The sequence below is a fragment of the Macrobrachium rosenbergii genome, chromosome 3 (genome assembly GCF_040412425.1).
Source record: "Macrobrachium rosenbergii isolate ZJJX-2024 chromosome 3, ASM4041242v1, whole genome shotgun sequence".
Lineage (NCBI taxonomy): Eukaryota > Metazoa > Arthropoda > Malacostraca > Decapoda > Palaemonidae > Macrobrachium > Macrobrachium rosenbergii.
Genome location: NC_089743.1, coordinates 59,136,018 through 59,151,067, shown reverse-complemented (window position 1 = coordinate 59,151,067; position 15,050 = coordinate 59,136,018). Strand labels below are relative to the sequence as shown.

General features: G+C 38.5%; 1 protein-coding gene across 4 annotated transcripts in view; it reads left to right on the top strand.

The window, feature by feature from the left end:
- The window catches only part of BRWD3 (bromodomain and WD repeat-containing protein), a 234,317-nt gene that overhangs the window by 113,613 nt on the left and 105,654 nt on the right, over nucleotides 1-15,050 (top strand). For all 4 annotated transcript variants that reach the window (XM_067133568.1, XM_067133553.1, XM_067133545.1 and 1 more), the window contains exon 18: nucleotides 7,291-7,498. In XM_067133568.1, coding sequence (XP_066989669.1) covers nucleotides 7,291-7,498 — 208 coding nt within the window. The remainder of the gene's footprint in view (nucleotides 1-7,290; nucleotides 7,499-15,050) is intronic.

The following is a 15,050-nucleotide window of genomic DNA, read 5'->3' as shown; positions in this document are numbered from 1 at the left end:
AGCCAGCTGAGTGGTGGGATACCACAAGGTCCATATTCATTGTGAGGGCCAAAAGTTCGATGGTTAGTGGATATGCAATGTAGGAGTTGTGGTGGGTTGCTGACTTTTATCCTCCTCCAGTACACATGCAGGGTGACTACGCTTGCCCCACTCTGAATGGGACAAAACTCAAGAGGACAAAGTATGCCAGATTGGCAAAGCCCTTAGCTCAGTTCCGAGGCCCTGCATGTGTACACAGCGAAGTAATATTACATCAATGAATGTGAAAGACTTGAGAGTATTGTATATTGAGGATCTACCAGTCAAATGTGAATATGAAACCATCTCTACTACTGTGAGTACCTTTGGACCATGAACAGAAATTAGAGTGAACTATTTTGAAATAGAAGCAAAGTGGGAAGCTTGCGCTATTTTTAAAAAGCAAAAGTGGTAAGCTTGGGCTACTTTTAAAAAGTATGAAGATGCTTTCAAAGCCAGCTGTAATATTGAGACACTAGAAATATGCCAATTTGTCATAAGAGGAAGTTTGACAGACAAAACTAGAAATATGGATGTCTATATACCTTCTAAATGGGCTGTAGATAGACATCAAAGCCAACAGAAGCACATTTCAGCAAGGGCTCCCAAACCTCCTATGTGGCTGGTAGCAGCAGCAAAGGAAGAAAAATATAACTATTATAAATTTAGGAGGTACCTCCAGGAGAAAGTTGGAAGCATAAAGAGTGGTGAGATATCTTGATTTGGTAAAGGAAAAATTCTTATTCATGTGAAATCAAAGACTCAGTCACAGATGTTGAGTTTGATGTAGGTTAATGATATTGAAATGCTAAAAGAGATCAGACCCCACATGAACTTCAGCCATGAGAGAGGGGTAATCCTTGAGAAAGACCTGTATGATTTCACAGAAGAAGAAATCCTAGAAATAAGCCCACCATCAGTATGGAAAGTAAAATAGATATCTAGTGCAAACATGATCATTATGACATTCGAGGATCCAAATGTGCCATCCCATGTTACATTTGAAAATGAAAGAATGAGAGTAAGACCCTTCAACCCAAAACCTATCCAGTGTTTTAACTGCTTCAGGTTTGGCCACTCATCAAGAGTGTGTAAAAACCCTCGAGTTTGTATTAATTGCTCAGCTCCTGAACATGGTTTATACTCTCTGGCTTCAAATTGTGTTAACTGTCAGTTGGATCACAAATCCAGTGGTGAAAATTGTGAAGAATTTTAAGCTGAGCAAGCAGCAATAAATAAAGCAAATGCTGAGCACATTACATAGGTCAGGCAAAAAGACAAATGGGAACAACTAAGAGCTATGCTAGGGCTCTAAATCCCTTACCCCTGAATACCACAAGGGATCCAGTCAGTACAGGAGCTTCTTCCTTTGTAACAGTTGCTCCATCCCTTGTGGTAGAGGCCCAACCCTCTGGGTCAGGTGCTCAGTCTGGCAAGGCAAGAGCACTCTCCTCTAAAGGGGGTAAGTCACCTCTTAAGGTAGATACATCACCAGCTGGTGAAGAAAATCTACCCATATCTTTACCATCTCCCAACAATAGATGAAGTATTGCAAATAGATTCTCTTCTCCAAGAAAAGGAATTTGACAAAAATAAAGTACAGGAGAAAGAACCCCCCCTCTTTCTCCCCTCCATCTCTCCACAGCCAAAATAAAAATGATGGTAACCCTGAACTTAACAGGAACTGTACTGGCACTTCAGTGAGACCAAAGGAGTCCAGTATTTTTATTAAAAAAAGCACAGTAGCAGAGACCTAGCCTCATCTTAAAGTAAATAGCAAAAGAGAAAATAATGTTACCAATGGAAAGCCACAGATCCAAAGACCATCCATAAATCAACATCCCAAAGAAACAAATCTAACAAGGAAAAGGACTCTAAAAACTTAAACATAAATAATGTCAATTTTACAGTGGAACTGTAGCGGTATTATTTCAAGTGCTGAACAAAACACTAATCAGGGATTCACAGGCAAAGATAATATGTCTCCAAGAAACAAAAATTGGGGACAAATTATATAACGATGGTTTAAACTATAATTTCTACAGATCTCCTTAACCAGGAGAAAGAGCTCAAGGAGGCACAGGTTTTATTATGCAGCATCATCCAACCTGATACAATACTTCAGGCTTGTGTTGTACAGATTTATACAGATAAAAAGGTCACTCTGTGTTCTCTCTATATCTACAGCCTAGATTGGAAGATCACCTATATGATATGTCTGGTAACAACAGGCAATTAGATATCTCTGACCTTCAACACCTAATTGACCAACTGCCATCCCCATTCATACTATTGGGTGATATTAATGCAAAACATACTCTTTTGGGTGGCAATGTATGTGATAGATGGGGTAACATTATTGAGAGCAGTTACTTGACAGGAATGATAAATTTTACTGAGCAATGTATCACCAAGGTATGATGTATACCATAATTCCTCTTCCGCCATAGATTTAACTATATGCTCCTCGGCTCTTGCACTAGAATACCAGTGGTCAGTAAGCAAGGACCAATATGGCAGTGACCATTGGCCCATACATCTGAAATATACTGTATTCATGATACTCCATCCCTATGCCTCCCAAATTGGAAAATAGGTGAAGGAGATTAGAGTTCATATGAAAGATTAACGCACATTTAAAAGGATTCCAAGGACTTTCCTTCTCCAATTCAAGCTTATCAGCACTTCACTGAAGTGGTACTAGATAGTTTAGGTAAATGTATACCTAGAACTGCAGGTTTGCCACTGCATCCAGCTGTTCCTGGGTGGAATAAGAAATGTGCAGTTGCTAAGAAAGTCACTAGAACATGCTTTTGTAGATATTTAAGATTACCCTGTCAGGCAAACAAAGTAGCGTATGCCAGAGCTTGTGCAAAGCAAAAAAGAACAATAAAAAAGGCTAAGAGACAATCATGGATAAAGTACATCTCAGAGGTTTCAGCAAAAACACCATCTAGCCAAATCTGGAATAAGATCAGGAAATTGCGAGGTAAATACACTCCAGACCCACTATCTATATTAAAGGTGGAGAATGTATATATATATCTGATCCTAAAGAAGTGGCAGAGATGTTTGACAAGCACTTTGCCAAAGTATCTAGTGCAACACAGTACTCCTGAATTTCAGCAAATCCAAAATTCTACATCAATAGTTCTACCTCAATCCAATAATACCTTTCAATATACCTTTCACCATGGATGAGATGCTGAATGCGTTAGCTAACTTGTCATCAACGTCCCTGGGAGAGGATGATATTAGATATGAAATGTTAAAGCACCTTAAAGAGACTAGTAGGGGCTTCCTCTTGGATACCCTTAATGATCTTTGGAAACTTCATACCTCTCCAAAGTCTTGGAAGACGTCAGTTGTAGTCCCCAGTCTTAAGCCTGGTAAGAACCCAGAACTAACTCTTAAGAGTTACAGGCCTATAGCTCACAATATTGTGTATGTAAGCTATTTGAAAAAATGGTGAATAACAGATTGGTCTGGTATTTAGAAACAAAAAATCTTTCATCCAATAGGCAATTTGGATTCAGAAAGAATAGAAGTACTGTACTATAGACCCCCTATTAATGTTATCAAGGGAAAGCCAAAATGCTTTTGCCATCCAGAACCAAGTCGTCTTTGATATGAAGAAAGTGTATGACACCACTTGGAGGGATGTATTCTGAAGCAGTTGGCTTCTTGGGGCATTGGAGGCAATATGTATTATTTCATTAAGGATTTTATATCAGATCGCTACCTAAAAGTTCACATTCGATCTGCATTTTCCTTTTCTTATATACAAGAAGAAGGTGTACCTCAAGGTAGTGTGCTAAGTGTTACCTTGTTTGCGATAGCAATCAGTAGTCTGGTGGATCACCTACCAACTGGGGTCCAAGGATCATTATTTGTAGATGACTTTGCTATCTATTGCTGCACAAGCCTGCAAGGAAGGTTCAGACTGCAATAAATGCGGCTTCAAAGTGGGCAGATGCTATGGGATTTAAGCTGTCACCTCATAAAAATAAATCCATCAGATTCGCAAGAACTAGAAAACGAGAGGAGATACCAACCCTCTTGTTGAAAGACAATGTCTTACCATATGAAGATGAAGTTAAGTTTCTTGGGGTGATATTTAATAAAAAAACTTACTTTTGGTTCTCACATAAATGACACCAACAGAGTTAAACATTCAGTATATATAATGAAAGTTATATCATATTTTGATTGGGGGGCAGACCAAAAAACTATGCACTATGCTTAAGCTTTACATATCGTTTTGCTCAAGTAAGATAGATTATGCCTGTCAAATCTATGGATCATCTTGTAAAACTATCTTAGAAAAATTAGACTATGGATGTGTACAGGGGCATACAGCACTTCCCCTGTAGCTATTATATACGTAGCCTCGGGCTTAGACCCCTCTTTCAATCCCCAGGAATGAACTAAGCTTAAGATACATATCCAAATCCTTAACCTCTAACAGCAGTCCAAATTGTGTGTGTGAAAGCTCCAGTAGATCAGGCAGCAAATAGACAACGAATACCCAAACCTCTGGAGGTAAGACTTGAAAGAGAAAGTAGAGATGTTGGCATAATGGCAATACCAATAGCGCAGGTTGCATTCCCTAAATCTTCACCTTGGTGCAAATCACCTACTGATATATGCCTACTTGTTGGAGGGAAGAAACATATTTCCAATGAAGAAATTAGAAGGGAATTTCTTCAGCATTCCCTCCAACACAGAGGGCAGAGCATAAATCCAACACAGAGGGCAAAGCATATTTACTGATGGCAATAAGTTGGAGGATGGAGTTGGCTGTGCAGTAGTAGCAGGAAATTGTGTAATCAGGAAGAAATTGCCCCCTTCCTGCTCGATATTCATGGCTGAATTATATGCTGCTCTTGAAGCTGTAAAATATGTTTTTAACAAAGGAAAGAATGATGAATGTTTTATCATATATTCTGACTCAAGTAGTCATTTATCATCATTAAAACAGTTGATTCCCTTCCACCACCTAGTACAAGAAGTACAGGAATGGCTGGCCCTCCTGTGCTTCCGCAAGCGTATCAGGGTGAGCTTTTGTTGGGTACCTGCTCATATGGATACAGATGGAAATGAGAGAGCTGGTAAGGCAGCTAAAGAATCTATAAACTTATATAATCAGGCACTCATAAACCTCCCAAACTCTGATTTTAAGCAAATTATTCATATCTATACTATATGAGAAGGAAGTGGCAAATTGGTTGGGAAAACATAATTGGTAGTATAAAGTTGAAGGCCATTTGGACTTCATTTAAGAGATGGCAGTCGTCAGATCATCCACAATGGAGGACTAGCATTATTTTAACGAGGCTGTGTATAGGACATACGCATGCTACCCAAAGATACTTAATGCAAAGTGGAGAAGTTTTAAAAGTAAAGCATGTATTAATTGATTGCCCAGTTTTTACCCAAGAAAGGAGAGTTACCTCACTGGCAGGTACATGAGTGACGTACTTGATAACAATTGTGTTATTAGTAAAATAATGTTCTTTTTAAAGAAAATTCACTGTTATTTCAGAATTTGTAACTGATAGAATCAGTGCAACCCATTTTAAGTCATTTGTGTTTCCTTTGCTAGAATACAGGTAGTCCCCAGTTATCAGCAGGGGGTTGCGTTCCTGATGGCGAGACGATAACTGAGAATCAGTGATAATAGCTCCAATCCCCAGTTACTGGCGCTGATAACTGGGGATTGGAGCTGACAGCCGGGGATTGGCACCGATGACTGGAGATCCATTTATCATCGTCACTAGACAAGCGCTGTAAAACCGGATCACTGCTAACCAAGGCCACTGGTAACCGGGGACTGCCTGTACTGTTCTCCAGTGTGGATGTCTGCTTCTGCCAGGGATTTATCTCTTTTAGATAGAGTGGTTCACGGTGGTAGATTTCTGTTTCCTAATATTAGCAGTTATGACCTGGGCCATTGACAGATGGTCTCGTTTGTCACTTTTTCATAAGTTGTATTTTAACAGAGGTCCTTCACATTCACAATTGATACCTGATCCCCTTTACCTACTGAGAGCCACCAGATTCACTGAACAACAAGACCAGTATGCAGTAAATGTGCCTCACTGTCAAACTTCTCAGTTCCAGAGGTCCTTTATTCCTCACACCATTGGACTCTGGAACAGCCTCCCAGAGGATGTCGTGCAATTGGAGCTTCAGAAGTTCAAACAAAAATTCAATGCATTACTAACCTAATACTATTGTACTTGCATTTCAATACATTTTTATCTCAAATTAATTTATTTTTTCTTTTTTTTATAAGTGAGGTTGCTCCTTCCTGTATTTCTCTTTACCACCTCATACTTCTTCCTAATGAACACCATATTCTTTGGAAGCTTGAATTTCAAGTCAATGACCCCTGTAGGCATTTTCAATATGAACAGGTTTCATCTTCTGAATAATAATAATACTAATAATAATAATAATAATAATAATAATTAAGTAACAAAGAAAACATGTTAAAATTTGAGAGTGGAAGACGTTGAAGATTCAGTTGGTAAAAATTTGTCTTCTGAAACTTTTATTGGAGAAAATAAATTCATGTTTCTGAGTAAACAAAGAAAATATGATACAGTTTGTGAGTGGAAGACCACTGAAGATTCACTTGGTAAAAATTGGTGTTCTGAAATTTTTATTGGAGATAAATTCATGTTTTTTACACTATGCCAAGTCTATGTTTAATTTTTTTTGTGAGGTTTTTCCACATTAAATTTTTGGCCAAGAACAGGCATTCAAGGTCTGTAATAGATTTTCAAACTGAATAACAAAAACAGCATTACTTTACTGCATGGTTTGAGAGGTATCACACTGAAATGAATTGCTGAGAAATAAAAGCTACATAAGTCAGTATTTGAATAGTTACCTAAATATTTGCATATTTTACTACTACTATAATGAAACATTATAACAACAATAGTACAATATAATACAGAATAATGACATAATACAATAGTACAATATAATATTTTAAAAGTAATAAAAATAACTATCTGAATACAAACATACAAGGGAGAAAATTAGTCTGTTATATGGTTAGCAGAACACTCATCTTGTCACTAGTGGTGATAACAGGCTTGCAGCAAAAGGGTTAAGGCAGCTTTTTACTGAAATCTTTACTTGCTCTTTTTACAGCAGTGATCCTTGTATAGCTTTTATATTACAAGCACTGTATATACTAGTAAGGTCTAAAGCTTAATTTTCCTCTTATAACATTATTTTTATTTTTTTTTTTTTCAGGACCAAGAATATGTAAAAATTATAGGAATTAAGTACGAGATAAAACCACCAAGATTGTGTTGCCTTAAACTTGGTATTTTAGAAGCTGGAACGGGTAAGCTTACCTCAGATTCATTTACCATCAAGTACCATGACATGCCTGATGTATTAGACTTCTTGATACTTAAGGCAACTTATGATGTGGCTGTCAACAGACATTGGAGAACAGGTAAGCTATGAATGTGATTTTGTTATTTTTAGATCAAGCATTGCCTTTGATATACTCTACATAAAATACGATTTTCCATTACTGTATATTAAATAAAAACCATTTAATGAAAACTAATAAAGTTGCGTGGAATGGTGGTATGTACCAGAGAAAAGTTATCAGATTAAGAAAGAAGATTCTTTTTTATCACTGTCTGGTGAGTACTTCTCACCAGAGCGTGCCTACTACTCACAGTGTCACTGTTGTCATTTAATGCCCAAAGAGAAATAGATCAAGTATGATAGCTAGGAGGCCACTCTAAATAAAAATTTTCTGAAATTTGAATGTATAGGGAAAAGGAAAGTTACTTCAAATTTTATGCCCCTTCTATGTGCAAGTCTCATACTTATACATAGTTAGCTGGAAGGTAAATGACATGCTACTCTTCCATATTTGTAGAAATCAATAGTCATTTGTCGGTAATTAAATACAAATGCAACACGGGGCATTAGGGTCATAATTTTATTTTATTACATGTCTGTAAATATATTGTAATTTAAATATTAGTGTTCAAGGTTTAGATACAGTTATACTAATCAAGTGTGGCGAGAGTTTTTGGTACTTTTCAAGTAATGTTTGCACTGTTCAGAATTCACAGGTTGGAATTAATTTGATGAGGAATGGACCATCAGTCCTCCCAGTGCCATCTATGCCACCACACATTGAAGTCAACACAATGAATATAGTTTGTCTTCTTTGATGGAGTAGTAGTTCAGCTAGGAGAGAAATTAGATGTTCATTTTTATTATTACCTGATGAAATGATAGGGAAACCCGTTTATTCTGTGCATTATCGTAATGTATAAAATTATGGTCAAAGCCTAATGCATTTGTTATTGAGTTTGTTTTAAGGTTAGAAGGAAACATTGCAGTGGTAGAGTCTTAAGTTTGTGGAATTGTTGAAGAAAAAAATGTTATGTACAGAATATTTGGAAAGGGATGAAAAGCTGCTAAAACAAACTTCAGTGTTACAATAAAATCTCTTTCGGGAGGAAGGCTTGCTAAGGTGTCTAGGTAGAATAGAGAACAGAACTGGTGAGGGAACCCAGGTTTCTGATACTGCTTGCCTAAGGGATGAATGATAAGTCTTGCGCCTGAAAGTGGGGGGAAAGGGAACTTACCAAAGGATGTAGCTAATCTGACTGTATCACCTCCAAGAGTAAAAATAATAATAAGGAACAAGGGTTGAAGGCTCTACTTTAGAGGATTCTGTAGATAAACTCTTAGGATAACTAAATTACAGTATTTACAATACAAAATCAGAAGATAGGAGGAATAAGCCGGGCCACTGGGGTCCTGCTGCAGCACATAAAATGAATAATAGATGTTAGCTGGGTACCGGGAATTACACTTCAATGGCACGGTTCATAAGGTAGCAGTTGGAATTTCCTCGGTGCAACCAACAACATACAGTTGTAGCAGAGGGGTTCACAGCAGCAAGCACTCCTTTCTGCAATAGAGAAAGGCAAACGATCACTGGATGAATTAACATTAATAGCGAGGATAAAAAGCTAGCGCTGAGGGCGACAGAAATCCTCTTTTCATAAAACACTGAGTTTAACATGACAGGTCAGGTCTATGTAAGAATTGCACTTTGAAACGGAAACGTTTAGAAGTGAAAGTTAAGTGACTGGACAACCTGAATTCCTTACTATGCCTTAATTCTGAAGAGATGGCTCCTGTAGTTGTACCAACTGGGGGAGGGGGAGATTGGCACTGGGTTAAGATACTAGGACTGAGGCATTCAGCCACAGAGGGAAGTTAGCTTTGAAGGAGCGGGCAGTCAAGAGATGTGACTCATTTGGCATCGTTCTGGTCTCTCCCTGAATCCCTGTGGTGAAGGGCTATTTATCAGCTCTGAGGATTACTGGCTTTTTGATTCCAGATGCATTCTGGTTAAATGAGCCTACTCTATCCTTTGGCGAAGGTTGGTTAGTTAATCTGTGCCTCGAGCCATACAGAAGGAGTGGAGTGGGTCATTCCAACTTCTCCAAGTTTGGGCCAGTATCTGGAATAAGAAGTTTATCGCTGTCACAGGTCTCAAAAGAGAATTAAACGCACCAAGGGAAATCAGAGTGAGATTTGAAGGGCAAATCTCCATGACTGTCTGTTAGTGTGTTGGCAAATGAACTTAATTAACAATATGACTTTTACTTTATTCTTACCCTGAGAGAGTTACCTCTCTTAGCATAAATAAATTATTGATAATGAAGAACATGTAAATGTAATTTGTTTGAGTAAAAGTTGAGGTTAAGAAAAGGTGGTAGATAGCTCAACTTCAACAAATGGTATATTAGAATGTGCTGAGGAAATGTGTAATACATGAAAGGGTACAAAGTGAATCTTTTAGTTCATGTGAACTTTCTGTATTGCTCGCTTATAATCAAATGAAATGTATTATACCAAATCCTTGCTAGTCAAGGGCAAGAAAGGCGTAATTCACCAGAGATACATGGGTATCGTTTTATTTAAAATAGGTGGAGAGACCAAGAACCATGTTGTAAGAAAATTGTCATAAGTCAAGATACTGCTCTTCAGAACAGGTGCAATACACAAATATTCACTATCCATGCCTGTGTACTGTATTTTAATGTTATCTTTACTAAAACACTTGTAATACTGTATATGCATCATTATTTTATAACCTAAAATTACAGTAATCCTTAAATTTATCTGCAGTAATAGAGCCAAGGCCTTGCTGGATAAGGTCAAATAAAAAACAACCTTTGTAAAACGGTAACTCCATACCCCAACTCTCCTACCTTGTCAATCCAGAGGTCAAATACTACTCAACCTTTGTAAAATGGTAACTCCATACCCCAACTCCACTACCTTGTCAGTACTGCATAACCATAAACATTAACTATGTTTATTAACAACAGCCATCACATTTTAGGCTGAAAACTTGCTGCAAAAGACAAATAGCTGCTTATTTTCCCATTTTGTTCATGAGACTTACCTGTCAGATATATATATAGCTGTATTCTCTGATAGTCCGACAGAATTTCAAAACTTACGACACACGCAGTGGGAGATCAGGTGGTTAGTACCCATTCCCGCCGCTGGGAGGCGGGTATCAGGAACCATTCCCATTTTCTATTCAGATTTTCTCTGTCGCCGGTACTGTTAACACCTGTTTTCAGTACCTCCGTCTTGGATTTCGTTAACTTGGTTGTCACTTAAGTATTTGTTTGACTTTTGGTTTTTTGACTTGGACTTGTGGCTAGGCATACGCAATTGTGGACTGTTTTGGATTTGGCTTTGTTTTTTCCTTGGATTAAGATGTCTGAATCTAGTTCTTCTAGTTATAGAGTTTGCCGTGTGCAAGACTGTAAGGTGAGGCTACCGAAAATTTCGGTAGATCCTCACACTGTATGCTCGAGGTGTAGGGGGCATGTTTGTTTGTTGAATGATCGTTGCAAGGAGTGTGAATCTTTGCCTGATGCTAGTTGGAGGACTTATGATTCCTATGTGAGAAAGTTAGAGCGGGATAGGATCAGGAGGTCTTCCTCCAGAAGTGTTTCAGGGAGTAGGAGTCAGGGTAGTGTTTTTTCACCTGCTAACCCTCCCGTAGACGTAGCTTTTCCTAACGCTGTGGTGTTGCCCCCGGGCCCCGAGGTTGTGTCTGCGGAAGGTGATGCCCTGGCGGTTATTATGTCTTCCATTCGTAACTTGGAAGCTAAAATGCTCGCTCTTCAAAGTGCTGTGAAGTGCAGTGATAGTGTCTGTCCCCCTAGTATAATGCCTCTAGGCCTAGACCTCTGCTGGACTCCCAGGACTCAGGGAGTGGGCAAGTCGAAAGCCGCAAGAGGGTTACGCGGACCCCCCACCGATCTGGCGTCCCTTCGGCAGGTCCTGATGACGCTTCCCAGGCTGCCAAGGATCGTGCTCGGGCACGAATCCTTAAGGATTGCTTCTCATCCCCCGAATCTTCCTCCCCGCGTCGGGGGTGGAACTCTCGGGTGGACTCTCGCCCTTTGAAGAGAAGCTTCAAAGAAGGGGACGCTTCACGTCCCTTTTCTCGTGACGTTCTTCGCTCTTCTCCGGAGAATTTTGACGTCATCCCGCCGCAGAAGAAGACCAGGACGTCATCGGACGATGACGCTTTTGAGCGCCCCGGTCGCTCCAGGAGGCTGTTTACAGAGTTGTTGGAGTGTCTTGCAAAGCTTCAGAGAAGACCCTGGGGTGGGGAACGTTCTCAGAGAGGAATACACTGTACCTTTTGTTGCACTTTCACCCCTATCATTGTCCCCAATATGCCCCTGCATACCTTCATCACACAGAAGTACAAGAGTTTTGACAGAAGTACAAGAGTTTTGGAGGAGGAAATCAAACCGTAGTTATGCTAGGAGGCGATCAAGCCATTTTTATACGTGTCACAGGGGTTTTACTTAAGGCATGAATGAGTTTTGGAATTGGGATCACCACACAATTGAGGTTCAGGTAAAAACAACTGAGCTACTAGCATAGGTACTTTATGGTAATATGTTAGATAGAATGGTCAGTGATAAAGAAAAAAATGAGGGAAAACAACCTTAGGAAAGAGATGAGAGAGTAAATATTCAGCCATCACCATATGAACCCTTACTGGGTTCATCATACAGAAATTTGACCCTCAAGATGGTTTTCTTACTGGCCTTAACACGTTAACCACCATACAGCAATTTGACATTTTCCTCCAGGCGCCACAATTTCATAGCCCTCTCCTTCCCAGCTCATTGCTGACCGTGATTAGGGGGTGACGCTGGTCAGTTGTTTGGCAAAGTAGAAGGGTAAGAGAGTGTAAAATCTATGAGACACATGTGGTTCATAAGGCGATCTATGTACATTTTTGTTCCTGTAACGCCAAATAAGCCACCGGTGGCTCAAGTGGCGATGCTTGTCACATGTCTTTCATACGTTTTAACCTTTGTACACTGGTGGTACACACTAATAACCCACTAATTGTTAACTTTATTTTACAAGGAATATTTCTTATATATATATATATATATATATATATATATATATATATATATATATATATATATATATATATGAAAATAAGAAGGCCCATAAAACACTATTTAAACGTTGAAACCATGGAAGTCCCTATCACCCCTTCTAGCAAACTTGTACATGGAATATTTGAAACAGAACTTTTTTGTCGCTATCAAACCCCATAATATGATCTGGCTTAGATACATAGATGATATCTTTACTTTCTGGGACAATGGCTGGGGGACTTTAATGAATTTTTAATAGGCTAAATTCGCTAGTTCCGACCATAAAATTTAAAACAGAATGGGAAAAGGACGAAAACTGCCGTTCCTAGATGTACTGATCATAAGAAAACAGAACAGGTATGCATTTACAGTATATAGAAAACCCACCTTCGCTGTCTCCTACATTCATTTCTTAAGCTACCACGACGTCTCCGTAAAAATCATGGTAGGGTGCAACCTATTCCTCAGAGGACTTAGGATATGTTCAAATGAGTACCTGGATCAAGAATTTAACACGATCCGCCAACACCTAACGCAACTGCTCTATCCACCACACATTATCGAGAGGGCTATTAATAAAGCAAATAAAATATACTACAGAGGTCCCACTCACAACAGACAAATAGATTTCAACAACAAAATAAAGCTTCCATACGAGGAAAACATCCAAAAGGCCACCGAGCAACTCAGTTCTAATAATCCTTTCATTTTCCATTATCCCAAATCCATCGGGAGTTCGCTCGTTAACGTATACTTAAATAACAAAAAGGGAAGAAGCCGGAGTTTACAAGATACCGTGTAAAATTGTCATGACATCTATGTAGGCGAGACAGGTAGATCGCTCTCGCAAAGAATAACAGAGCACAAAAGATCAGTGCGTTACGCTCGAGAGTTCGGGAATTTTCCTACATATTAGAAATACAGGGCATGTCATTAACTGGAGTGGGGCGGAGTTGGTTTTCAAGAGTAGCTGTCCGTACAAAAGAAAGATGCTGGAATCTGCTATCATCAATCAAACCAACAATATGAACCTGTCAGGAGGACATTGGAAATCGGACGCCATTGACACCTTAATCCTCGGACCCCTTTTGAAGAAGATGACCCAAGAAACGCGACCGCCAGATCAATCGCCAAACGGGAGCTAATGAGGCCAAAAACCACTAGGAATTTGGTCAATCTCCTCCTTCTTAAGAAACGCCACCTCCTTAACATCGGAGGCCTAAGGCCACACCTTCATGTTTTTGTATATATACCATTGTAACTTTCCACCTGTCCATATTCTACCAGTGAACAGGGGCACAGAAACAAGTGCCCGAAATATATGGTTTCAACGTTTAAATAGTGTTTTATGGGCCTTCTTATTTTCATATTACACTGTAGTATTACAGGAAAAGACATTCATATATATATATATATATATATATATATATATATATATATATATATATATATATATATATATAATCTTTGAGAGAGAGAGAATAGGGAGCCTCGATGGCACAGTCGGTTACAGCAGCAGCTTCGGACTTCGTGGAGGTCTGTGGCGCGGGTTCAAATCCAAACCGACTGATCAGAGAGGCGGACACTTTGCTATCCGTGTAGACACCCGGGATTATGTATGTAATCAACGGATAGGTTTGCTTAAAAGCAAATGGGTGTTACAGACTAAATACACACACAAAACAAAGCCACTCCAACATCTTCTAAAAACATAACAAACATCTCACACGTCTCGAACTCTCAACCTAACCGCGCAACAACTTCTCACTGCTGGGAGAAAGGGCGTCGGGTCTGGTATAATACATGTACCATACGCTACCGGGATCTAAGCGATGTCAGGCAGGGCAGCCGGTTGAGACTACGGTCTACCCCAAAGCCAAATCAAAAGTCCTTCAAAAGAAGGCATCGTGCTTACCACATAAAAAAATTGGAAAAAAAAAGCATGTTAAAAGAAGAAGAAAAAAAAAAGAATTTGAGAGAGAGAATAGAAACAAATTAATTAATCATTTTGGCAAATTATGTACTGTATTGATTTCAGGGTTGCAATATAGAAAAACAAATTAAAACATGACATGGTCAAACCTTAATATTTTTGCTACTTTGATTTGTTTTGTAGTTTTGAATTACTGATTTACATAGACACTTTCTTACCGAGTAGAATTTCCTGCGTCCATACGTAATGCATGCTTTCTACATTAAATTATATATATATATATATTTTATATATATATATATATATATATATATATATATATATATATATATATATATATATATATATATATATATATAGTAGAATTTCCTATGATCCATAATGTAATGCATGCTTTCTATATATATATATATATATATATATATATATATATATATATATATATATATATATATATATATATATATATATATATATATTATTTTTTTTTTTCTGGATCGGGGTCCCGTGTCACCCGGTGAAATAGTCCATTCAGCACTTATTTCTAGGTAATTCCGTTGCTAGATACCAGAGAAAAGCTAAATGTAAAGCTGGGG